The sequence below is a fragment of the Aphelocoma coerulescens genome, chromosome 4A (genome assembly GCF_041296385.1).
Source record: "Aphelocoma coerulescens isolate FSJ_1873_10779 chromosome 4A, UR_Acoe_1.0, whole genome shotgun sequence".
Lineage (NCBI taxonomy): Eukaryota > Metazoa > Chordata > Aves > Passeriformes > Corvidae > Aphelocoma > Aphelocoma coerulescens.
Genome location: NC_091018.1, coordinates 269148 through 293558, shown reverse-complemented (window position 1 = coordinate 293558; position 24411 = coordinate 269148). Strand labels below are relative to the sequence as shown.

The following is a 24411-nucleotide window of genomic DNA, read 5'->3' as shown; positions in this document are numbered from 1 at the left end:
GGGTTTGTGAAGCACTTGAAGAGTCGTGAATGGGAGAAATCATAGAAATAGAGAACATCCTTATTAATTACATGAACTGATTAATTATTATTAAATTAGGACAATTTTGTTCTCTTGAGAGGAGAAAAATGTATTTTCCAGACATTTCTTTTGCTGACATCCTTGGAAGAGTGAGTTTCAACTGAAGAAGACTGAATGAGGAGCTTAACCCAAATAAAATAAATTGCCAGTAATTTCTGGTATCCCCTATGCCATTATTGAACAATTTGCATTTGAATTGGGGCTTTTTCCATCACAATCCAGCTTCACCTGATCCTGCTCTATAATCACCATCCCCATTTATGAAATCCCAGCATGTTGCCACAGAAATTATGTCACAAATTCATCATTATGACTTCCCCAGCAGGAGCAATTGGAGCTGGAGATTTGGCTGTAAAAGTTGCCTTTTTACCAGTCCTGCTTTAAAGATATTTTAATTTTTTTTTTTTTTTTAAATAGAGTAGAGAAGTGAGATTAGCTACTGTGGGGAATTAGACAAGCATTCCATGAATATCCCAGGGATACAAGATTACATCCATGAGTCACAGGAACCATAAAATATGATCAAGAGACTTTATGGAGGATGATCTTTGAAATCAACTCCTAATCGCTGAGCCCTTTACATAAAATCGACTGTTAAGTTAAAAAAAAAGTAATTCAAAATTCGAAAGTGAACTCAACTGATAATAGCAAAGTTGCAGCTATTCCTGTCAGGAAGGCTTATCTGTCAAGCCACTCCAAACCCACAGCTCATACATTTGCACATTCCTTTGATAACATGGTAATTAGTCAGGTACTGTGGCAAGAAACATCCAGAGAGTAAACTTTGGAGGTAAATTATTGATATTTAAATATTTTAGACTCTTCTTGCTAGGCTACACTCCTGCCTTTGCTGCTTGTCAAAGGCTGGCATGTACTGCATTTCCTAATGAGAGCCACTGAAGAACCTTGACACAGGAAAACCTCAAAACAAAGACTATTTCTGCTATAAGCAATGCACTTTGCCAGCAATTGTCTTATTATACCTCTTAATCGTTGAAAATAAACAACATCAGAATAAAAGCCTCTTTTTAACGGTGTTAAAACTGAGAAAATAATTCAGTGAAAAAATAACACCTTATAGAGAGTGTAACATCCAGTTTGAGGGCCACACACCTGAGCTTGGGTCTTGACTGGATCCATTCACACTTTCCCTCCTTTCTCCCATGCACCCATCCCTCCATGCAGCTGGAGCCCACCCACTCCTCTGGGTTTTTGGCAGCAAAGCCTGGTGATTTGAGAAGCGCCTGCTCCCGTGGCTGAGGAGATCAAAGCTACCATGTGCCAGGTCCTCACTGTATCAGCTATTAACTCAAACTGCCATCAGTTCTCATTTGAGCTAACACAAATTATGGCAGCTGGAAAATTACCCAGCCATAAATCACCACCACTTGGTTGTCAACCATCAGTTCTCCAGTCAGATGCACAGAGTTCCCCTCGTTCCCCCACCAGCTTTCCACGTTTTCTAAATTAAAAACAAGCAAACGAGGCAGCAGATACGTCCTGTATTTAGTCAGAAGAAATCTTCTTGCAATGTTGTTGAGCAGTCTGGCAGGTTAATTAGTTCTCTGAAGTATCCTAGAGAGTAAGGTTTGATTGGTAAGCGAAATACCATCCATTTTAAATCCACTAAAAGTACTGAGGATGAGAAAGAAACCCCAAGATTTTGCAAAAAACCCCAATCAACTGAAGAAAAGGAAAAAAAAAGTGTGATACAGACATATGCCTCCCCATGTCCCCAGAAGAGCAGCCCTACAAGCAGAGAGTAACCATCAACCTTCAGGTAAATAACAAGAGTTATTTAGCACCAGTAAGCCTGTTACACTGCAATTGAGCCCTTCCACTTCCCAGCAGTGACAGGCAATAATCAATTAGTAACAAACACTCTAATGGGTAGCTGGTCGTTACTCCAGCAACTGGACTCTTTCAGCTGAGGCATCTGTCCCAGTGTGGTACAACTCATTAAGGGAAAGAGCAGGAGGAAACTTGGGAGTCATTCAGGTCTGGAATAAGAAGGAAGAAAAGAGGCAGAGATGCCTGGTTCCACGCACCCTGTGGCAAGATCCTGAGGAGCTGGGTAAGTGGATCACACTGGTGTGTGATTTCCTACCCAGGGAGCATGTGTCTGAAGCCTGGTCACCTCTGGTCAGTATGTAAGGAGCATTGCATGTAGTACACAGGAGCAGTGGTTTAAAGTTGTTAATGTGGGAAGGCACCCTGTGCTTCCTGAAGGATACCTGCATTGGGCCAAGAAAGCATGGCTGGGCTCACAAACCACACACTGAAGTACCTGTCACTCAAAGAGGGACCTGGAGATAAAAGCCACCCACTGGGTTTGATCCACCTGTCATGGACCTGTTCAGGGCCTCAGAGGAATCTTCTCTGGGGATGAGTCTGAAGTCTATGGGGCAAAAGGCACCCTCCTCCCTATATCACCCAACACAGTGCTGTCCTACTCTGAAGGAGTTCTCTGTGCCCACAGCTACCCCAGTCAGCCCTTTCACAAATTCCAAGCACAATGCAGATATGTCTGCCCCAGCCACAGCACAGGCCATAGTGTGACAGCAGAGGAGCTGAACAGAACACACACCCTGAGAGTCCCTCTTGGGCAATCGTAGGCTGGCCACCCATGGCAGGGACAGGCCTGTCCTTCCACCTCGGAGGGACAAACACTGCAACCAGGGGACAGGCACCCTCCTGGTTTTATACCCAAGGAACAGGAAAACCCTAGCTGATGGGAAGATGACAGAGTCTAATTCCCTGCTTTAAATGTCCCAATTCACCATGAAACTTTTGGTCCCAGTTAAGCACAGGACAAGTCACTGCCCCACCTGCAGCACCACTGCTGTTTTCCAGACAGCATATATTTGCCAGCTCCTGGGGAGGTACATGGTCTGTGGAGGACAAGCTTGCTGTGACAGTAGCACCACAGCCACCATCCTGCCCAGAGACATTCCCTGCCCCAAGAGAGCCTCGGAAGACAACTCCCACCTTCTAGATGACCACACAGCCCACTTCTGCCCAGAAAACCTCTACCCCAAGTCAATGGCACCACAATTACTGCCCTCAGAGAGGGGAAGTTCAAAAACTGTGGATTGTTTAACTCACATATTGTCCTGCTGTTTGAGATCAAGGATCAGCAGACCCTCCAGCCAACAATCCAGCACACACTCCCTTCCCCAGCTCATTCCTCACCACACCTGAAAGCCATAACAATCCCAAAAAGTCACTGGCTTTGCTGCTTAACTACCCTCAGCTGCACAGTCAACACCAGTTCACCCAGTTCCCTCCTCTCCCACTGATGCTGGAGCTAATGGATCTCCCCAGTCTCCTGCAGTAAGCTGCACATGCATCCCCCTGAGACACATGCTAGACCTGCTTTTCCTCTACCTCTGCTTCAGCTTCCCCAATCCCCTCAGGACTTCTTCCCACAGCATGAGCTCACCCTGCAGGGCACAGAGGATGATGGGCACCTGTTTTGGATAAAGCATCCGCCTTTTTCTTTTCTTCCTTTTTAACCAAAGCTTTCCCGCTGATGCAGCCTCCAAAGGAGGTGCTTGGAGAGGAGAGATAGGAGGAAGCTGGAAGCCAGATGAGGCTGTGTGGAGCCCAAGGAATCGCAGTCACCTGCGTGACCCCACTTCCCCAAGTCTGGCAGGGAGCTTCCCACTGACATCCCATCCACACCCGAGCCAGAGGGATGCCTGGACCGTTGCAGTCATTTCACCCTGCTTGAACATCACAGGAGCCTTGCAAAGCTAACAGTGCTTCTCCTTCTGCTCCCAGATCACTGCCACTAAGAAACCCAGAGGGGCTCTCCTGCTGCTGCCTAGGAGAATCAGAAAACATCTGCTTGCTGCATCACACATGTCCGTGGCATATGGATGACTGGTCTAGAAAAAGTAGCTATAGCAGGCAGGAGGAGACTGTCCTGAGACACCCAGTGCCAGCAACAGTAGGAAATTTGTTGGAAAAAGTACCCCATGCTAAGCTCAGAGAAAACCCCACTTTGGCCCCTTCCATTCTGATGGATTGTCTCTTAATTGGGATAAAGTCTAACCCCAAGTGCACATCCAGGGTGTACAAGTTAAAGGCATGAGCAGCATCTGCCAGATGAGCTGAGCCAAGTGCAGCCACAGGTTCTGCAGTTTGGGAAAACCACGTTCTTCTGGTCAACCCACCACCACAGTGACAGTGTTTCCCTACAACCCCTCCCAAAATGCTCAGATGTTACTCACATTGGTATTACAGAAACCCTTAAGGAAGAGGCAGGGCTGTGGCAGCCACAGGGATCTCAGGACAGTGGTGGGAAAAGCGCTCCAGGCAGAGGGAATGTCTTACTGAGCCAACCAGGACAGCCAAGACACCCAGCTCTGGGATGCCCACCCCAGGTCCATTCCACTGGCCAGGCTCTGGCCTGTTCCTCCCACCTGCTGGGGTCTGATGTGAGCCACCAAGCTCCAGCTTTCCCTGCATAACCAGTTCTAGCCACCTTCTAAACAGTTTCTTTAGTTTATCTCTTTCTACCTGCAACCATCATCCTTTGGGATGAGTGTTTCTGAGGTGCTGACATCCCAGTGAGAGCTCCAGCACAGTCTGGGAGCATCAACTCTCAATCCACCCACTGGGATTTCCTGTATTACCTTTCTCCAGAAGCTGCAGCCTCATCAGGAGCTCAGTTGTGTATTGCCTCTTTTCTATTAATAGAAGGAGATGAATATCCACTGGACATACAAATATAATTCTTCTCCTGTAGATGCCAAAAGACTTTTGCCAGGGCTCCCAGGACTTTTCATCTACTGCTCAGCTTTTCAAGGAGCAGGAGGGAAACAAATCCAGAAAATATGGGAGATACACGTGCATGTCTGAGTAACCCAATTTTCTATGATAAACAAAGCAGCTCAAGGGCCCTGTTGTCTCTGTCCCTGTAATAAATCTCCCAGTTTTACTGTTTTATGATGTCAAACATCTAAGAGCTTTCCCCAAGTTGCAAATAAAACATAAATTACCTTGGGTAAACTATGCAGACACTAATGTTGTCTATAAAACCCGGGCACTAATAACTTCACAGAACGTCTGAGGGCTCCCTGTTTGTATGAGCAAAGCTAATTAGTTTGTGCAGCCTGTAATTCAGAGGCATCAAGATTAGGAGGATGATGTACTGAACTGTGAACTCCTGAACTGTAGCTACTTTGGATACCAAAATAGATGGTAACCCTTACCTGAAGATTTGGTTGGAGGCTGTACATCTCCACAGAACATGAAAAAAATCCATCCTGCTTCTATCCCAGCAAAGTCAAAGATATCCCGCCTGGATGCAAAGAAACCATCCTAAGAAGGATGAACTGTGTCTCCAGGAGAGCTGCATTGCTGGTTATTATCTCAGGGAAAGCCTAGACTATTAAGCCTTTTCCCAACATCTTTGCCATAAAAAAATCCATTCTGCATAAGGAAATCACATTGTGGGCAAATCATGACTTTAGCCTTAATGAAGAAGGCAAAACAGTTTGACCTCTTCTCGTGTACATGAGCCCTCCAACACCTGCAGGGGCTGTGCCCTTCAGGAACTGCTCTGGGCTTGGTTCCTGCAGCAGTGCACTGGAGAGCTCTGGAAATGAAGTCAGATCCTCTTTTCCATGTTTTTCTGGCAAAAGGACCTCTTCTCAGAGCAAAGGAGTCTCTCCAGGTATGAAAGTGAAACGGAAAATAGAGGCCACAAACCCCAATCCACCCACACTGCCCTAAACCTCTCTTCTAAAAATAATGTAGTGCACACAATTAATATTTAATAAAAAACAGAAATATTAAAATAACTCATCTCCACAACACACGTTTAGCTGACACTACTTTAAGACTTATTTTATGACTTAGATAAATCATAGCTACAGGTGCAGAGCACAGCAGCTTCATCTCTCCATTCTTAAGCCTGGAAGCACCAGCAGCTGCTCTGTAGAAATGCTGTGATTTCAGTCCTGCTTTGCAAGTGAAAATGCGAAGTGGTATCACACTCAGCAGAGAAACAGCAACACCCATGCACAAATTTACTGCTCCATTTCCATTAGATTTAGTGATACAGCTTATGGGAATAGGACTGGACAGCTGAACATCTAGTGTAAGACTATGGAGGGCACCACACACCCAAGAATCACCCTTCTCTTTACCGTTTGTGACCAACATGGCCCAACTTTTCCCATTTACCTCAGCAGTCATTGGACTTGGTCCCAATTCTTATGATGCAAAACACTTAAATACTCTTTTTAACATGTGATTTTCACTGCTGGATCTTCACATGTTGAGTGTTGTTAAAGATCTCACCCATAGGTCCCAGAAGAGATCCCATGTCTACATCAGCATTTAACTGCAGGCAAATTTGGTTTGGACTTCCTCTCTCCCAGTCCTTTGACACAGATCTCTGTAAACATTCGAGCTTTTGGAATAGCAGACTTAAGTAGGAGACAAATTTTAAATATGAACTTGGAATCAAACAAAAGCACAACTAGTATAAGGAACATCAGCAAGCCATTGAAGCCAAGCTTATTCTGTTCATTAAACAATCTTCCGCCACAACTTGTCATGAATGTGCCACATGTTCCCAGCTCCCCCAGAGGAGCACTATTCACAGTCCTCAGGAACGTTCATACAGGTGTGGGAATGGATCCCACATACACACCACCCCCAACTCCCCTCCTTGCTACACATCTGCATCTTCTTGGCATTTCCATTCAGGAACAAAGATGCTGTAGCTGTTCAACACCATTCAAGCAAGTGGAATGAAATGTAAAGCATAAGCACTGAAATCCCCCCTTCCTTTGAGGTTCTGTTGTAACTTGTCAAGTTTTACTTAAAATATGACAAACATGACATTCTACAGCGTCTGCTGGGTTTGGGTGGTTATTACCAGGAGAGTCTCAAACTGGGGCTGCTTTACGTCATCTGAGAGCATCACAAAAACACAATGTAGGGAATGATTTACTAAGTCTGTTGTTCTCATGGGAGTAGATGAAGAATGGTTATTTCCATGTGATAGCTATTATTCATAAATTAATATGAAACAGATTGGGTATCAAGGCATCAGTTGCTGGTATCTAAGTACTCAAAAAATTCATGTCCCCATAATGACCATTTCATCTTCAAAACCCAACACTGACTCAACAGAGAGTGGACAAGATCTTTAGCCGTGCTTGAAAACCTGCCAAAGAGTGCTGAGAATCACTAGACAAATGACATTATTACAGCCCATTCCGTGCTCAATAAAATTAAAACTAAGAAGTTTGTCTCTTATTTTCTGGCTAGGGCTTACACCACCTTTAAATGATATGTGCTCAGAACCACTTGTATTTAACTTACAGCCAAGGGGCTTTCTCTATAAGCACAAAGCCAAATGACAGCTGGCACCTTTTCCGTGGTCAAAAAAAGATGCCAGAAAATGTTGAGGGCATATATTCAGATTCTCTACAAAACAGCACAAATCTTAGATCTGGGGACAGCAAAAGTATTTAGTATTTAAATTAGTATTTAGTACTTTGCCTCAGGAGGCAAAATGGGTGGTTGTCTCTTTGGCAGGGGGAGTGCAGCAGCAGTAGCAAATCTCACACACACACACAAAGTTCTCTGATAACAGTTTGAGAACAACCAGTTTTACTTCATGGCTTTGGCTCTGGACTACTGGCAAGCTTCAGAAACCTGTTCAACCCACTTTCTATGTTTTAGCTCAGTAGCAGTCACAGTAAAAGCACCATAAATACAATTTTACAACCCATTGGACTTTGCCTCTTGTGAAAAGCATATTTATTAATCCAGCAAAATTTCCTGCTGGGAGTTTATGGCAATTGTAGCTCCAAATTCTCTCATGGATTCATTTCCCTCTGAACATGTAAAATTTAAAAGCAGCTTCATGCCACATAAGCATCCAATAAAATCCCACCAAACTTTAAATATTTAATAGGAAGGACTTACATAAACAGAGCAGCACCAATTTCAAGAGCATGAAATCTTTAATAGAGTGAATGGTATTCTTGAACCAGCTGATAACCAACCACAACCTGACTTCTCTAACACTAATGCTGTTGTTTTCCACCTCTGGGAGGGAACAAAAAGGAAATGGAGATTTTGTCGGTAGGAGGGGAAAATATTTGCGAGGCCGAGTTGCCATCAAGAGCATATCTGAACCTCATTGGAAACTATGCTTACTGTAGCCAGCTCCTCCTGGTACACCAATGGTTGACACTTTTTAAGTTGTCTAAAGCTTCATTTTTATGCCACAGGCACTGTTCAAAAGATATGGCCTGGCAGTCATCCCACCTGAGTCAGGTGATCTGTCCCAACATTTCAGTAACCTGGAAGGAACAACTACACAGAGGTGACACTTGATATCCTCATACCAAAGATTACCTTTTTGAAAGGATAATAAACATTAACTGCAGTTACGCAGTGTTTATATGACTAGGAAAAGATACAGAGTCATTTTGGGTCTTGTTAAATTGTGGATTTAGGGGCTGAAAAGTAGGTTCCAGTGATGAATGTTACCATACGCCACTTAATAAGTTTTGAGTATTTCACCCATTAATCTGAGTGAACATCCCCCTACTCATCTCCAACAGCATCTGTAACACAGCCATTGGAATTACGTCTTTGCAGTGACTCTGCTCAGCTTCCACAGCAATGCAAGAATTTGGGGAGCCTCTTTAAAACCTTAACATTCTTGAGAGAAGAATCCATGCCATCTTATAGCTGAAGAGGTTATTAAGATACTCCATCTCATGTAATCCAGCATTGAAGCACAAGCTCTGCAGAGGAGGAAAACGGCTTCACCTTTATGAAACACCCATTCCCAAGCCCACTAGATTCATGTCTAAACTTCCCAACAAGCTCAATTAATCTTCACAGGATGAAGAATAAGGAGACATATGTTTCAGATGGCTACAAGAAGAAAAATGGGATTAATCTTTGATAGAAAGCAATGGTTTGCCCAGCAAAAAATATTTTGGGGTAAGTTGGAGAAAGTACAGAGCTGATGCACAGGTCCAGAAGCCCCCGCCCATCCTACAGCCACAGATTCAAGTGACCCACCAGTCCTTGCACAATCTGCAGCCAAAGCCACAATCAAACTGCTTATAAACAATATAAAACTCAAAACCAATCAAGTGGTCAAACTAATATGATCTGTGTTCGAGTAGTGAAGACCTAATTAACAAGAAAGGAAACATGTCAGCTGGAGTTGTGCAGTTTTATTTGAACAAAAACCAGTGTCAATATTTTTAATAAGGTCTACATTACACTAAATGCATGTACATTTGTAAGAAGATAACCTAGTTGTAAAGAAGGTGCAGGATAATATGTACAATCATAGTTAAGTTAAAAAAATTCACATTTTACATAGATTTACTTGACAGTCCTAGGCTTTCATATAAATGGTAACCAAAAGAGGTAACAAAAAAACCCAAACCCTAGTCACAAAGAAATTCAGCTGGAGGACTGCATAATGCACTCAATTTTTCAAATAAACTAGTTCACAGAATTCTTATTTGTCCTAAATCGAATTTTGGATATAATTTTTGAATTACTGTAATTAACATGTTCCATGAGCATACTGATATAAACAAAAATGTTTACATTAAAATGGCAATGGTGCCATTTCCTTCAATAAAATCTGTATTTTATGTTGTGGTCGGGTCTTCTGCTTTTACAAATTAGAATAATTACACAGGATGTTTATCAATACATGGTAAAAATTATCAAACAGCAAGGGAGATACATTCAAAAGACACTTTGAAGCTTTTCAGTCCACCTTCACAACACTGTAAATCTTACTTACAAACCAGAAGCAGGCAAAAAATCCAATAGTCCCTGAAACGGGAAAGTAAAAATGGTTAGTTTATCTTACAGTTTGCTCTGAGAGAGAAATCTAACAAGTACTTCCCAGCAGGACAGAACAGAACATTGTAATCCAGCTAACTACCCAGAAAAACAGCACTTCTTAAATTTAACAACACACATTCATCCCCAGGCTAGGTTATTGATTTAGATCAATGATGACTTTTAGGGACCAAGCTGCTTCACGTACACTTAAGCCACCGATGACCGTGTTGCCACCACCATGGGCAGGGACACAAGCACCAGTTCAGAAACAGACTTTTATATACACACCAAGTCAGCCCCTACCTGGTTTTTTTTTGGTCTACAATACTTCACTGCCACCTATGAATTATGACACATAACAAGGCCTTGGAAAAATTCACCTGTCCCAGTTTTATATTCATCATGCTCTGTTTATACTTGAGAATAGAAATTTCTTCTGTATATCCTGTTACTTCCCTTTGGCAAAGGAATGCTCTGAGTGCTACAGCAGCTGGAAGCAAGCAGCAAGTGAAAGCAGCAGTGACAAACCAAAACATTGAATGAGATTAGTGTATACCAATTTTCTAGTTTTAAACTGATGAACAAATTTGTGGTTTTCACCAACAGTCACTATTATGGGGCAACTGCAAAGACACTGTCCATCCCATTTACTTTTAAATTACTTTAAGAACTTCATATGCAAGAGTCCCAGTCAATTAATTTAGTCTTACAGACTCTAAAGGAAGCAATGCACTGCTCCTCACACTTTTACCTAGTTGCAAACTGCCACACAGATGTTAAGTCTTAACAGATAAAAAAATTTGCACTGAATTCCCTCTCAAAGACACAGCTACATGTCAGCCCTGGAATAGCCCTTCCCAACTCTACTGCAGGCACTCACAATATCATGCACTCAGCTCCTCCAGTTTTGTATTATCCTTTTCTGTCTGTACAGCCCATGTTTAACATCAGCTCCAATCTCTTTCACTGTTGTGACTGACTTAATAACTAGAATATTCTTTATTAAGCACTTGGGTTTTTTACATGAGTTACATTTCTGTCTTTCAGACCACATCTACACATTTCCCAAGCAAGGAACCCATCTTGAGATGCTTATTATCTGTATGCCAATTCTTACATTCCTTGTGTTACGATGTATATCTGTAGTTAAAGGTGTTTTGACAGACTATTATTATATGCCACAGATTACCCTTTCCCTCCAAGTTTGCAGTTGTTATGCTCTGAAACAGTAGGAGACAGCAAATTTTGGCTGTTGATAGGAGATCAGACATCAACCATACAAGGAACGTAATTCCTTTGTAGGCTTGACATCACTGAGTCTTTGCAGTTCATGGTCAATTCTCACTCCTTCCTACTTCCTCCAGTACCAGCATTGTTACTCTAAGCCTTACTCTCACAGTTTTGTCTTAATAATGGTTCTCAGCCTCTGCTTCCTGGTTGTTTTTATAAAATAGCCCAATCTGAGCCTTTTATGGCTTTGAAAGCAGTTTCTTCTAAATGTTTACCAGATGAGGTACTGTAAAAATTTATCTGCTGTTCTAGAACAGAAATGTACTACTATAACAAAAATGTACAACTATCCCAAGAATGACAGCTACCATAGTTTGCTGAGCATGCCACAACTTAATATGGGAACACACTGTAAATCCACATATTTTCCTTCGATTCTTGTTAGTCTGAATCTTTATAATACATCAGTTTTCTATAAAACATTGCCTCAGTCATAATAGAACTCAAAGACTTCACACTGTGAACAAGCATTTCATCTATAAACAGATTTTCACAGGTTTCAGTAACATTGATTTTCAACTCCCCCTCCTAAAAAAAAGTCTGTTTAGCAAATCAAAGCTCAAGTACACCCTGTTCATTTTTTAAACTTTATAAAAAATATTGCCAATGTACTGGAGGCAGAGTAAGACATTGTTTTAAAGTGGTAATGTTTGTCAGATACCAGATTTGAATCATGAACTCAGGAGAGAAAGACAACACTCATCACCAAGACACAGCCTTAGGTAGTCAGAACCTCCTCTGGTGAGCACAGATTTCTTCTGTTGGTACCTCTAAATCAATAACTGGGGCTTACCAGCACTGTAATTTCTTCTTCCCTCCCATGAACAAATATATCCTACAAACTCCATATGTGGATAGCTATAAGGACCAGAAACATCAAAAAAAGAACATCAAACTAAGGACCCCCATCATCTGTCAAATGTACCTCTCCTAAACAGCTACGTGATGCTCTAAGATCAGAATGGTTTAAAGGTGCTGGCACAAACTAGGTTGAAAACTGGTTTTCAACTAGGTCAAAAATCCAACTGCAGATTTAGGAGTGCAAATTAATCACACCAAATCAACTAGGCGGCTTTAGTGCTTTTTAGTTTTTTTAATAACATGGGCCAAACAGACTAGAAGCTTCCAAAGGCTCAGGTCAGCACAGAGTTGTGTTGACATTGCAAAATCAGTACTACTGGACAGAAATTAATGTAAGGTAAGAGAACATTATTTATAAGGTTCCCCTGAACAGTTGCTTTACCTACATGATTGCTTATGTTGCTTATGTTACATTGACTTTTGCCTTTATTTTTAAGAACACGAACCACAGCAGAATGCCTGGTTCCACTGAAATTCAGTGTGTTTTCCACCTCAGCCCTAGGGGTGCTTGTGATACCATGAACACTATAAAGCCCACAAAAGGTATAGCAGTCAAAAAGCTTCTGATTTCCTACACAGTAATAAATATCCCAGTGAAAGGGATCTGCAAATGAGTAGCAGTCAGGGAAGAAAAATAGCTCTGAACTAGTGTGGCTTGTTTGAAAATTCTAGCCAGAACATTTTCCACATTTTCTGTGTTTTAGCCCATTTCACAAATTTGTCCCTTGCTCCAGATTTTAGCACTTATTACTGGACAGCACTTCAAACTGCATTTTTAGGCTGGTGCTGACAAGTATCACAGGTTCTCGGATTCTCCTTTTAACTCCTTTGACTAAAGCCAATCTTAAAACACAGCACACTCTGTTTCCTATACCCACCCGTACCTCTACCCAGTAAAATTGCTATTATTAGTTGCACTAGTTAAAATCCAACTTTACCATCTCACACTGCATGGCTTGAAATGTATTTTCTTGAAGAGCACAGGTAGCACTTCAATCTTGAGTGCTTTTCTATGCTCATCTTGCACCAAAATTAGAATAATCTCTTATTAAAATGAGCCTCTCATTAGAACAAGAGAACTATTTAGGTAAGGTTTAGGTAAGATCAGACCAGGATCTTGCTTTTATTTGTTTCTTTCAAAACATATTCAAACTGAAACCCAAGTTTTGAAGCACTATCAACAAGAAGCACACCTCTGCAGCTCAGGCTTCTCTGACAGACTTCAATGAACACAACGGGACAGGGAGCAGATACCCAAAGGTGTTTTTGGTAAAGCCGTTAAAAAAAAAAAATTCTAACACTAAGTACTTAAAAAAACCCCAAAAACACAACAACAAAAAAGACCCCAACAAAGCAACAAACAAACAAAAACCCACAGAAAAAACCAAAATCCCCAAACAAATAAATAAAATACCCCACTATTTGAAGGTGAAAGAGTTGAGACCATTACATTTATTTTCTGATTGGTCTAAACTCCTTTATATCTTAAGGTTTTTACAGCTTTCACATGCACATCTCTATCAAATGACCCAGCGCCAAGCCGAACACCAATTCCTCCAATGAGCCTGTATAATCTGTTTGTTTGGTTTAATCCAATATAACAAATTCCTTTCTTGGCTAGTGTTTACTTTAACCAATCCTAACCATTCACCAGCTTAAACTGAATGAAAAAGCACCTGAATGGTCTGCATTGAAGAACTCACTGTTGTGGGATAGATCCTTATTATTCCCCTAAGCGGGTGACCTGCATATTTTAAGATTCTATCTTTTTAAATAACCCCTACTAGCCTAGGGAAGTGATGCCATCCCAGTGCACAGCAGCTCACTGCACATCATTGATCTTTCTAGGGAAGTACAGGTAAAAGATCTTTTGCAGGACCCACTTAAAACTCACAAACCCAGAGGTGAAGATGACTCATGACACTTCTTTAGCCAAGAAGCAAGATGTGTCCAAAAATCCAGGAAACTCAAGGCCCTTTTAAAGGTAGATTACCCAATAGTTACTAAGTATGTACATTATTTTTACTTTTCTACCAACGCCTAATGAACTATCTATTCACATAGCCCTGTACTGCGGCATTTTCTAACCAATCGTTCTGTACTACCAATACTGCAGAAAATGGAGTAGGTGAATGTAGTGGAATGTAGTGTTTGCTAACCCATGACAGTGAAGAAGGAGACCTGAAAAACGACAGGGATCCTCCATCTTGCCTTCATCTACTTACCATATTAATAAACCTAAAAACTCTAAATTTTTCACCCTGTAACAAACTATGTATTATACTACCACCTAACTCACACCCTTGTAGATTCTAATTCATCCCAAAGCCTTGGCAGCTTTCTCCATGGACAAAGGTTAAAAACAGTGTTTTCCTGGGGGGATGGGTCCTTCAGGACAGGCAGAGAAACATTCCCTGCACTTTGGGTTCCAACATGGAGCCACTGATACCTCAGTTGTTTTTTGATTGTCTCAAATCAATCAACCTCAGCTTTACATTCTGCTGAATAGCCTGGTCTGCAAGATATATATACTACCACTTTCTGATACACAGAAACAAGATGTTATACACAAAGCCAGCACCTAACTGAGTAAGGGACAGTTATTAGTAAACCAGTTTAAATTCAAAATTAAAAACAAGGATTATTGCACAGAATAATGTCAAAATACATTACACAGACTCTTCTGCTCTATCAGTCTCTTCTAGCTTCATTGTTTAATGAAGAAAAAAGAATTCAAAGCACGAGCAGATTGTAAGAAAGCAAATAGAAAAGCACTCTGCACTTGGCTGATACTTCTCATGTACCTTAAAAGCTCTCTGTATCATACTGGTTTCAATCACCGCACAGTGGTGGGTGCTTCAGAATCTCAGATTCAAAACACAATCTACCCAGAAGATCAAAACTCAATTTTGAAAATGGCATTAACTCACAAGTGAAAATGATGTTCAAAAATAGAGGTCACTGTAAAGAAACATGCTTTGACTATGTTCAGCATTTTTTTGTCTCCTCAAATAAAATACATGTAATCATGTAGCTATCCCCATCCAACCACACTTGTTATTTCTTGAAAGATTAGCTGCACTTTGTACATTAAAATCGAATTGTCTGGTTTGGGTGTACATACCATTAGATTTCACTGGTCAGATTATATTACTGTCAGTGTTGCCACACAAGCATTCAGTTCCTATTTACTTATTCATTATGATCCCTTTTGTAATGTCCCGGGTAACACAACATGCTGCCATGGAGGAGGTATTAACATTGCCCTTTATATCCTGTCATAGTTGCTGAGACCTAATAGGCAAGAATAGAGAAAACCAAAATACCTAGTGCTAGCTTAAGTGGAACAGATCAAAGTCCCATTTTGGGAACACTATTCATACAAACAGTGTGTAAAATTACATTAGCAAACTCCTTCACCTCCAGAAACTGTGAAGGACTGAACCCTTATTTTCTAAAACAAGGGCTGCTATGGAATATTTTACAAAACAAAGCAAAGTTAGGTGTCTTCTGCTTGTGCCATCTGTTTAGAACAGCTTACATTTCAAGCCCAAAAATCTACCATCAAATTGAATATGGAAAAGAAAGTTATTACAGCCTTTTACATTAGCAAGGATTTATTAGGCACTCTGTGTATCTGTTGTACCCATTAGCTTTCTAGTGATTAGCTGTTCTATTAAATGGAAAAAAAAAAAGGGGACCATGTAGTAGTTTTCCTCATGAGCTACAAAAGCAGCATAGGGAGCACCATTGTAGGTTTCTTTCAAAAGAAAAAGACGACGCTGCAAAAATAACAGCAGTACAGTTTATTACCATACTTCAGGGGCCTCACTGGCCTTCACATCAAGAACTCCAGGATCAGCATATCTGAAGCTTTTAATACCATTTCAGCAGCTGCTATGACAATTTCAAATATCATTTTATATATGAAAGGGCTATTTTTAATTCTACCAATTTGCATCTTATAAGTGAAATTGAAATTGGCAGGATAGCAACTAACCTATGCTAAAACCTAGACACATATTAACATATTGCTTTAGTATGAAACTAATTAAAACATTTTAGACTATATTTTTGGGTTTTTTTAAAATATAGAAAGATATATATTACAGAAGACACCTGGAGCTTGTCTCTTTCACCAGGATTTAAGCAGGGGGTTACCCAGCAATATGCGAATGCAAACATTCCATGTTTGCCTTCTAATAATTAAAAAATAGAAAGATTAAATCCTCCTTTTTTTTTTCCTGCTTCTTTTCAGAACTTTTTTTTGTCCTTCTTAGAAGAGACACATTTCTAAAGAACAAGAACCAGCAATAAGTGCCAGTTACTGCTATTTAATATAATTTCTACAGCATTCTATAGCATAACTGCTTTGTTCAAAGACATACAGCAATTTTCTTCTTCATTTTTTTATGAACATTGGTTTTTTTGCTTTGTGTCAACCAGTAGTAGAAGAAACAAAGATAAAAGAGGTCCTTCCTACTGCTACACTGATAAACTTGAAGTCTTACGCTAAACTTACTTTCATTACCTATTTTAGCCACTCTTTTTTAACTGCATTTAAGTGCACTTAACTAAAAGATGTATTTCACAAAGTGAACACAAAGTATCACAGCAGCTTTCCACAAACAGGCAGAAGAAGTTAAAAAGTAACAATATAAACTATCACGCCATCCACAGAGAAATCCTCTGCTACAAATCTTTGGAGTGACTATCAAGGCTGTTTTTATGAATAGCCCGTCATATATGAACAAGCATTTTCTCTAGTTCTGTCATTGCAGTATTTCATGATGCCAAGCAGTGACACCTAAAAGATCTGACTTCATGTGTTAAATCTACATATACAACAGCAGCAGTATGATGAACACCAAGACAAAACACTCATGGCCAGTACTCTCCAAAGAGCCTCTTATTTCACTAACACATGGTAAATTGGGCACAGATTTCTCATCAAATCAACTTGGAAATTATAGTTTCAGTCAAGTGATTATGAACATTAGAATAATACTGTAGAAGACACTTAGTCTGCGTGAGTAACCTCAGAAAAGTTGGACAAGTAACACTGGAGAGCCATATTTCAAATCAGTTCCTCCAGTTAAGGTACATTTCCATCATTATGAAGTGGTGCTTAATGAGCAGGTAAGACAACTAACAGTACTAAAACTCTATCGTCAACATTCACTTTTTCCCCAGCACCATCCTCCTTCACTTGCTGATAGTGAAAGCTGAAAGTATCTTTCATCCTCCATACACAGAGTGAAATTATCTCTAACTGCAGAACTTCTAGAACCAATTATGAAATCCAGGATCAAGTTAACACTTGATATTAAAGCGAACAAGAACAGGCCTTTGAAAATATAATGGTTTGCTCACTGCTAATATAATATTCAATAAAGGAAAATTAATTTTACCATAAATAAATGTAACTTCAAGTTAAGAGGAAAATGTAAAAAATATCTTACTGTGCTATGTGGTGCCACAAACCATATAAGTAACACTGCCTAAAGAGTCATAAATTGTATTTTATATTTCATGTAGTCTAAATTTCACCTAATGTTTCTCATTTCAAAACCAGAGCCCTCTAAATTAATCTTAGTTTGAACATTGTACTTACCTGTGAAAAGGAAAAAAATCAAGACCATGATCATTGTGTAACCAAAGTATAAAATGGTGCTGGCAGTTCCTGTTATCTGGAGTTTGGAGAAGAAGTAATGGACTGCATAGATGAAGAGATAAACTGCTGTAAAGCTGCTAGTCAAGAACGACCTCCACCACCAGTGATAGTCCTGAAAGAAACAGTAAACCATTCACTAAGAATTATCATGTAGGAAATTGAATATAGATGAGATGGTGAAAAAACAACATTGTCTTATGAAACACATTTAATTCTGCAAAATTTAGCTCAGAAAAATTCCACCACGCCACATAGATACTGTCTTTCTTCAAAGTCAGCTGTATTGCTTCCACTAGGAACATGAAATTACTCTTAAGATCAAGGCTGTTTATTTTTGTTTATCTGTTGTCAGCAGTGGATTTTGAAGCAAAAGGCACATTTCAGAAGAGTGGCTAAGACAGGTACGTCAAGGCTGAAAATGCAATCAGTTCAGTGTCCAGCACTTCACAGTGTATGTGAATACCTCACCTCTATTTCTAACATCTTCCAGATACAAGTCGTATCTACATCAAAAGTGTAACTTTTACCTCTGCACACAGATGGAAGTAGCACAGCAAAACTGTAGCTTCTGAACATGTAATTAGAAGAATTATAAAAACTAGGAACAGGAATCCAAACATGTAATACATCTGATGAGACCTAAAGTTAAAAACAATAAGAACATGAGTCTCATTTTTGATTGAAACTCTGAGTTAACTCACAGTGTCACATTACCTGATGCTGAGTTAACCAAAACCCAAAAAAAATCCAAACCAGCAAACCCAGAAAACCTACACTATCGTGGTATCCCACAGTGGTAGGGAGGAGAAGAGAGATCCAGCAGGCAGGAATTGTGCAGCAATATTGATTTACTTAATTATTTTACAACTCTTTTATAGACTTTTTTCTTCATAGTCTAATTGGTCAAAGATCAGCCACTCCTTGGGGTGATTGGCTAAAATCCTAAAACATCCATTGTCAAAGTATTTTTCTACTGTACTATAAACAACAGTTTGCAAGGTTGCAGGTGTTCATGGTTTATAGAACTCTACTAATATCTTCTGTGAGAGAGAAAAATATCTCACAGGACTGGAAAGAGGCAAGAAAAATTCTTGCTAGCTGCATACTTGTATCCACACTACACCACTGGGGTGACTGTGCCTATACCACTATTGGCTAATTCGTAAGAAGTTTTCTTTACCTGAATATACTCTGTAAACATGCATATATTTAAGGTAACAGTAATAAAACCATTGCTTTACAGAGCAACAAAGTCTTCAATTATACCTGAAATCAGCATCTATGAACTTTCACAGACAATAGTTACAGGCAATTTCCACCAGAGATGTTTCTCACTTCATGTCTCTTTGTTGGGAAGACCTTTAGCTTCCCCAACTCCTGCATCACCTGTACTCTTCCCTAGTTACAATACTAACTTCCTTCCGGCTACTGCAGCTAAGTTTTCCAGGCGTCTCTGCATACAACCAGATGTTCCTCCACTCCCATTCTATCCCCAGACCAAGGCTGACTTGAACCCAAGTGCTAACCAAACACAAAATCACCCACAAAAATAAATACAAGGGAAATATGTTCATTTACTTTTAATCTGGTGTCTTTCAGATAAGGGAAGTAAACAAATTATTGCGTGAAGGTGACAATTACTGCATTTGACAGAGGGAGTATTAGTTGCATATTCCCTCCATGCTTCACTTTTGTAGGATAAATAATGAGAAACAATTTAAGAATTTGCTAATTTCAACTACAAAAGTCCACAATACACCTGTTTGTCAGCTGATTATATTTTTCAGCACAGCTACATTACACTGTTTCTATTTTTTTGAGGACTGATATAAAAAGCTAAACTAATTTATTTGCATTTAAGATCTGATTTAGAAAACTGTTCTGTAAGACATCTCAACCTGTACAGATGACAATATAAAAACCTGGCACCTTCAGGATAATATTTCCCATTGAACAACAATGTATTAGACATTTCATATTTACATTGTAAAAGTTATGAAAGATTGCACTGGTTTAATTTTTCGTGTACTGCTTGATTAGGTTTTGCAAGATTTAGGAGTGGAGTAGATTGTTCACAGGGAGTGGAAACTGCTAGATCACGTAAGTTTCATAAATCATAACACAGTTACACAATGGATTAGGCTCTACCTAACCACAACAGCAAGAAACCACATTTGTGCTGTTCAGAGCTAGGAAGTTGAACAAGGCAATAGGACTCTCATATCATACTGTTAAGTTGCCATTAAGAAGAATTAATTTTTAAGTTCTAAGCACAGAAATGAAGACTCTGGAAATTCCATAAAATCTGTAAAATTACCAAAAACTTTTTAAATTGGTTTATTCCTTATATTAGTTGCTTTGGGATGTTCAAACTCACTGTGTTTATTATCATACCTGTATAACTACAGGGAAAAAAAAAAGTGATACTCACCAAATGCTATTCAGAATGAAAAAAAGTTGAATAAAAATACAGCCAAAGGGTAAGATACCACCCATGATGATACCAGGCAATGGCTTTGTGAAAAATGACTGCTCCGGGATTTGGCGAGGAATCTGGTTTGTGCGCACTGGATGTTCAATAGGCTGCAGAAAAAAATAACAGAAATAAAAGATTAATTATTACATCATAAATAAGATTACTTTTCCCTAATATTAGCATATAAAGATTTGATAAACATAACTAAAATTTCATTCGTAAGCCATCACAAGTTATCAAACAAAAAAACCTACAAACTTGATGTCCATCGTTAAGAAAAAGCACATGTGCTTTAGACATTACAACTATGAGACAGTAAGCAAGGTAGAACAAGAAGGAAATAAACCTGTTCAGTCCTTAATTAAAAACAAAATAAAATTTAAAAAATCCAGTAACATCCCCTTTTTCTTAGTTGTCTGGCATTACCTCAAACTAGTGAAATACGAAACGGAAGCCTCTCTGAAGCACTACTTCAAAACTCAGCAATACTACTGAGGTATCACTGAAGCACAAAAGGCAGGTAAGACCTCCAAGAACATTTTAAAACCTGTTTCTAGTGAATGGACAGAAAAAACCTGATTGGTGTGACATCACAAATATACACTCTGTTTCAATATCAAGACAATAAAGTATCATTTTACAATCATGGGATCACAGATGTTTCAATCCAACCAGATCCTGTCTAGAACTCCTGCTTAGAGATTCAATGGCTCAATTACAGAGGACAGGTATATTTCAAATCTGTATTTAAAGGGCCCTACCTTCTCTTTGAAGCCAAAATAGGCACCAACAAATGTTAGCGGGACCGAAATTCCAAACCACATAGCAAGGATAGCAACCAAAGTGCCAAAAGGGATGGCAGCTGAGGAGCCTTTCACCCACAAAATGAGATTCATAATGAAGAAGTCAGCAAAGACAATCCTGAAAAATTAAATCAGAAAAGACATTAAAATAGTCAAGAAAGAATAAATATCACTTAGTATTACAAAACATAAATCAGTTAAAACAAATGTAGCTTCTTTCAATCTTCCAATTTCCCAACAGTCCTAGCTCCTTTCACCACTGGTACAGTTAAAGTAAAAATGCCTGCACCATCCAATGCTTGTAATGTAGGTACCTACAGTAAAGCCATTATTTAAATAAAGACTCTGTACATAATACCAAAAAGTAACAGAAACATGCCATTGAAAAAAAATCTATACAAAGGATGGAAAAATACAGAATAAATTTAAAAACTCCTTATCTGAACCTCCTTTCCTATTAAAACCAGAGATATATCCTTTATTTAGGTCCTTTATAAACAGTAAATTCCTTCTGAATAAATACAGTGATAGCAAAATCTCCTATTTAGGAAGCCCCATGGACTCACAATAAACGTAATGTGCTGCTACAGTTTGTGTCACAAGGGGAAGGGGGAAATTAAAGAGGGGTCTGCCCTAAACCAGAAATATTTGTATAAGCATGGAGTTACACATACTAAGTAGCCTATGCTTCTGGAGAATTTAAATAAAGACTGCACCAGTCATGACAAGTCTCCAGACCTGCTCTTCCCTCCCCCATTAAACACATCTGCCTCATTTTCTAAACATCCTGGACAAACACTAGAAAACAACTCAGAGACATGAGATTAAGATTTCAAACATCCCATTCTGAAAACAAAGCAGAACATTCATTCTGCAAAGGAACCTCATATAAAATAGAAGCTTGTGTGAATTGCCATTATTCCTGGATTCAAAGATATAGCACAGAAAATTCAGCCTCAGAAAGGGTCCTGCAAAGAGCACCATTGTCTGGGTTTTGTTAAAAAAGTGTTCCTCAGAGAGAATTTAAGCTGCCCTGAAGTCAACATGCATCCTTCCACTGTATTTAATTTAAAAATGAAGGAGGGAGGATTAGAGCAATAGACAGGCCCCTTTTTTCCTAGGAGAGGCCTGACACTTGCCAAAACTGTTTGGGGAAACAGACTTGTTCAATAAGCACACCCAAACGACCCCTGGTGTAAGCATCTTGTTGAACAAAAAATAAAAATCAGATCCATTTTAGAAGTCTTTCTAATCTTTATCATCTACCCAGGCTTATAACACAGACCTCACTTACCCCATCCACAGTTAGAAAAAATACTGCAAATATGAACTCTCATCAGTCTACTGAGATTAAAAAGGCCTTGGGCTGTTTATGATATTATGCAAATTCACTGAACTAGCACAGGGTAATCAGGACATCTGTTCATATTCTACCAGCCCCAGTCATTTTACTTCCTCTGTGAAACTCAATTTATCTGGGAGTTTAAATGATCAGCACAGTATTCCTTCCATCGATACATATTTTCTTCTCTCTCCTGATAACATCTAAATGACAGCAGGGAGACTGGAGCACATTTTGTTTAGAAGTAAGATTTCTCATATAAATACTACACTTGGTTGTTATTGAATACATTATCTTTCATTTGATGAAATTCTGCTTTATTTGAAGCCAAGTCATGTTTTATTCATTCTGAGGTTTTTGGGCAGAAGAAATACCTTAAGAAATTTATAATATTTTCTTCCACTTTTGCCAAGACATTTGCCAAGGGGTAACTTCATGTACCCAAAGCTGCAACCAAGAAATATGGAAGACTTGCAGAAGAAATTAGTTTCTGCTCCCTCACCCCCTTAATTCTTACAAAGGTCATGAGAGCTATGAGAAAACAAAAGGTTGAAGTGCTATTGCCCTTCCCAAGCAGGACATCGGCCACATTGGCCACACTATGTAGTACGATACACACTACAGCCATATCCCAAACTGGACACCACCCACATTTATGTAAGAAGATTATAACCAGCATTACCTGGAATATACTGAGTACTACAGTACCAAACTGGAATTACCCCATCACTGTGCCAAATGCTCTGGTGCAGTGATTCCCAAAGGCTGTGACACAACCTTGCAAGAGACTTGCCCCATTCATCCTACCCCCACAGCTGACAACAAAAGAAGAAGCCAAGAAGCTGTATTCTAGATTACCAGACTCCAGCTCCTCAGAATTCACTTTTCTTTATAATCACAGATAGGCAATGCACAAAAGGAACAGCAGCTTGGGAGTACCATAAACAAAATCACACAGACAAGCATCATAACAGTTGGCTTTCCCCCAAATCCTTCCCACCTCAGATTTGTTCATACTTAAGAGTAAAGGAAAGAATGAGGGGAAACAATACTAACCCAGGACAGAGCAGAGCTGTAAGCAAGACATTTGTCTTCCACTTCTCGCCTCTGAACGCTGAGGAGAAAAAGCAAGAACAATTTCAAGGTCAAGACTTTTTCCAACTGTTCTACAGAATGGCAGCAAGAAGCAGATATGCTGTCTGAGACACCAGCTCCAGTTGGAAGCTAATATTCAGCCCAGCAATTCTGAATTTAACATGTTGCGTCACATTAAATAAATACATGTACTTACTCTTGTACATTCTAGCAGACACATAACCAGCTGGAGTTCCCAGTAAGACCCACAACACAACTGCACAGGTCATCAGAGCACCACGGTTGGCAGGAGAAAGGAAACCAAGGCAAGCTAGGACTAAAGAAACAAAAAGATTTAGTTAGTTGTGGACACGTGTCAAAATTCCCCTATAACACAGATCACTGTGAAGGTGTATCCCTCCCACTACCACATATTTAAATGAAGGCTGAGTGCATAAGCTCTTTTACAACCCCATCACATGACCATACCCCTAACAGCACTGTTTCATTCTAAAGCATTATTTCCACCTCATCTCTTAAATAGAAAGTTTCTCATAGCCATAAGGCTGAAAAATAAAATGCCACTATCCACCAAAAGGGTTTTCTCTTGCCACCAATTTCTTTCTATACTACCACACTGATTGCACAGGAAACTATCACTGCTAAGCAAGATACAGAGTTGTGATCAACACTGAAAGACAAGTCTATCAAGAAAATTCTAGTATTCTTGCAGTATCATGCAATAAATGGAAAAAAGCAGTTCCCCTATGAAAGATCAAAAAAATCTGAATTAAACCTGGAGAACAAAATTTGGAAGATTCTTCTTTTGTACTAAGTATCAGTGTACTTTCCCATTTGTCTGTACAGTAAGAAAAGGAATGCTCATGAACTTTACAGATAACCAATAATAAAATGCCATCTTGTGACAGGTTACATAATCACATGCATTTATAGC

The 24411-nt window shown here is 39.6% G+C and overlaps 1 protein-coding gene and 1 long non-coding RNA gene across 2 annotated transcripts in view; both read right to left on the bottom strand.

Moving 5' to 3' along the window:
• Nucleotides 1-680: 680 nt before the first annotated feature.
• Nucleotides 681-3255, bottom strand: LOC138110280 (uncharacterized). Its single transcript, XR_011150854.1, has 3 exons — nucleotides 3187-3255; nucleotides 2130-2315; nucleotides 681-1656 (listed from the first exon to the last, which is right to left on the bottom strand). It is a non-coding gene; the product is annotated as an uncharacterized lncRNA (long non-coding RNA).
• Nucleotides 3256-9290: 6035 nt separating this feature from the next.
• LOC138110278 (transmembrane 9 superfamily member 2-like) overlaps nucleotides 9291-24411 on the bottom strand; it is a 28603-nt gene continuing 13482 nt past the window's right edge. Inside the window, exons 11-17 of the mRNA XM_069014991.1 lie at nucleotides 23674-23793; nucleotides 23439-23496; nucleotides 20999-21158; nucleotides 20193-20344; nucleotides 18289-18400; nucleotides 17702-17873; nucleotides 9291-9924 (exon numbers count right to left, since the gene is read on the bottom strand). Coding sequence (XP_068871092.1) covers nucleotides 9857-9924; nucleotides 17702-17873; nucleotides 18289-18400; nucleotides 20193-20344; nucleotides 20999-21158; nucleotides 23439-23496; nucleotides 23674-23793 — 842 coding nt within the window. The 3' untranslated portion in view covers nucleotides 9291-9856. The remainder of the gene's footprint in view (nucleotides 9925-17701; nucleotides 17874-18288; nucleotides 18401-20192; nucleotides 20345-20998; nucleotides 21159-23438; nucleotides 23497-23673; nucleotides 23794-24411) is intronic.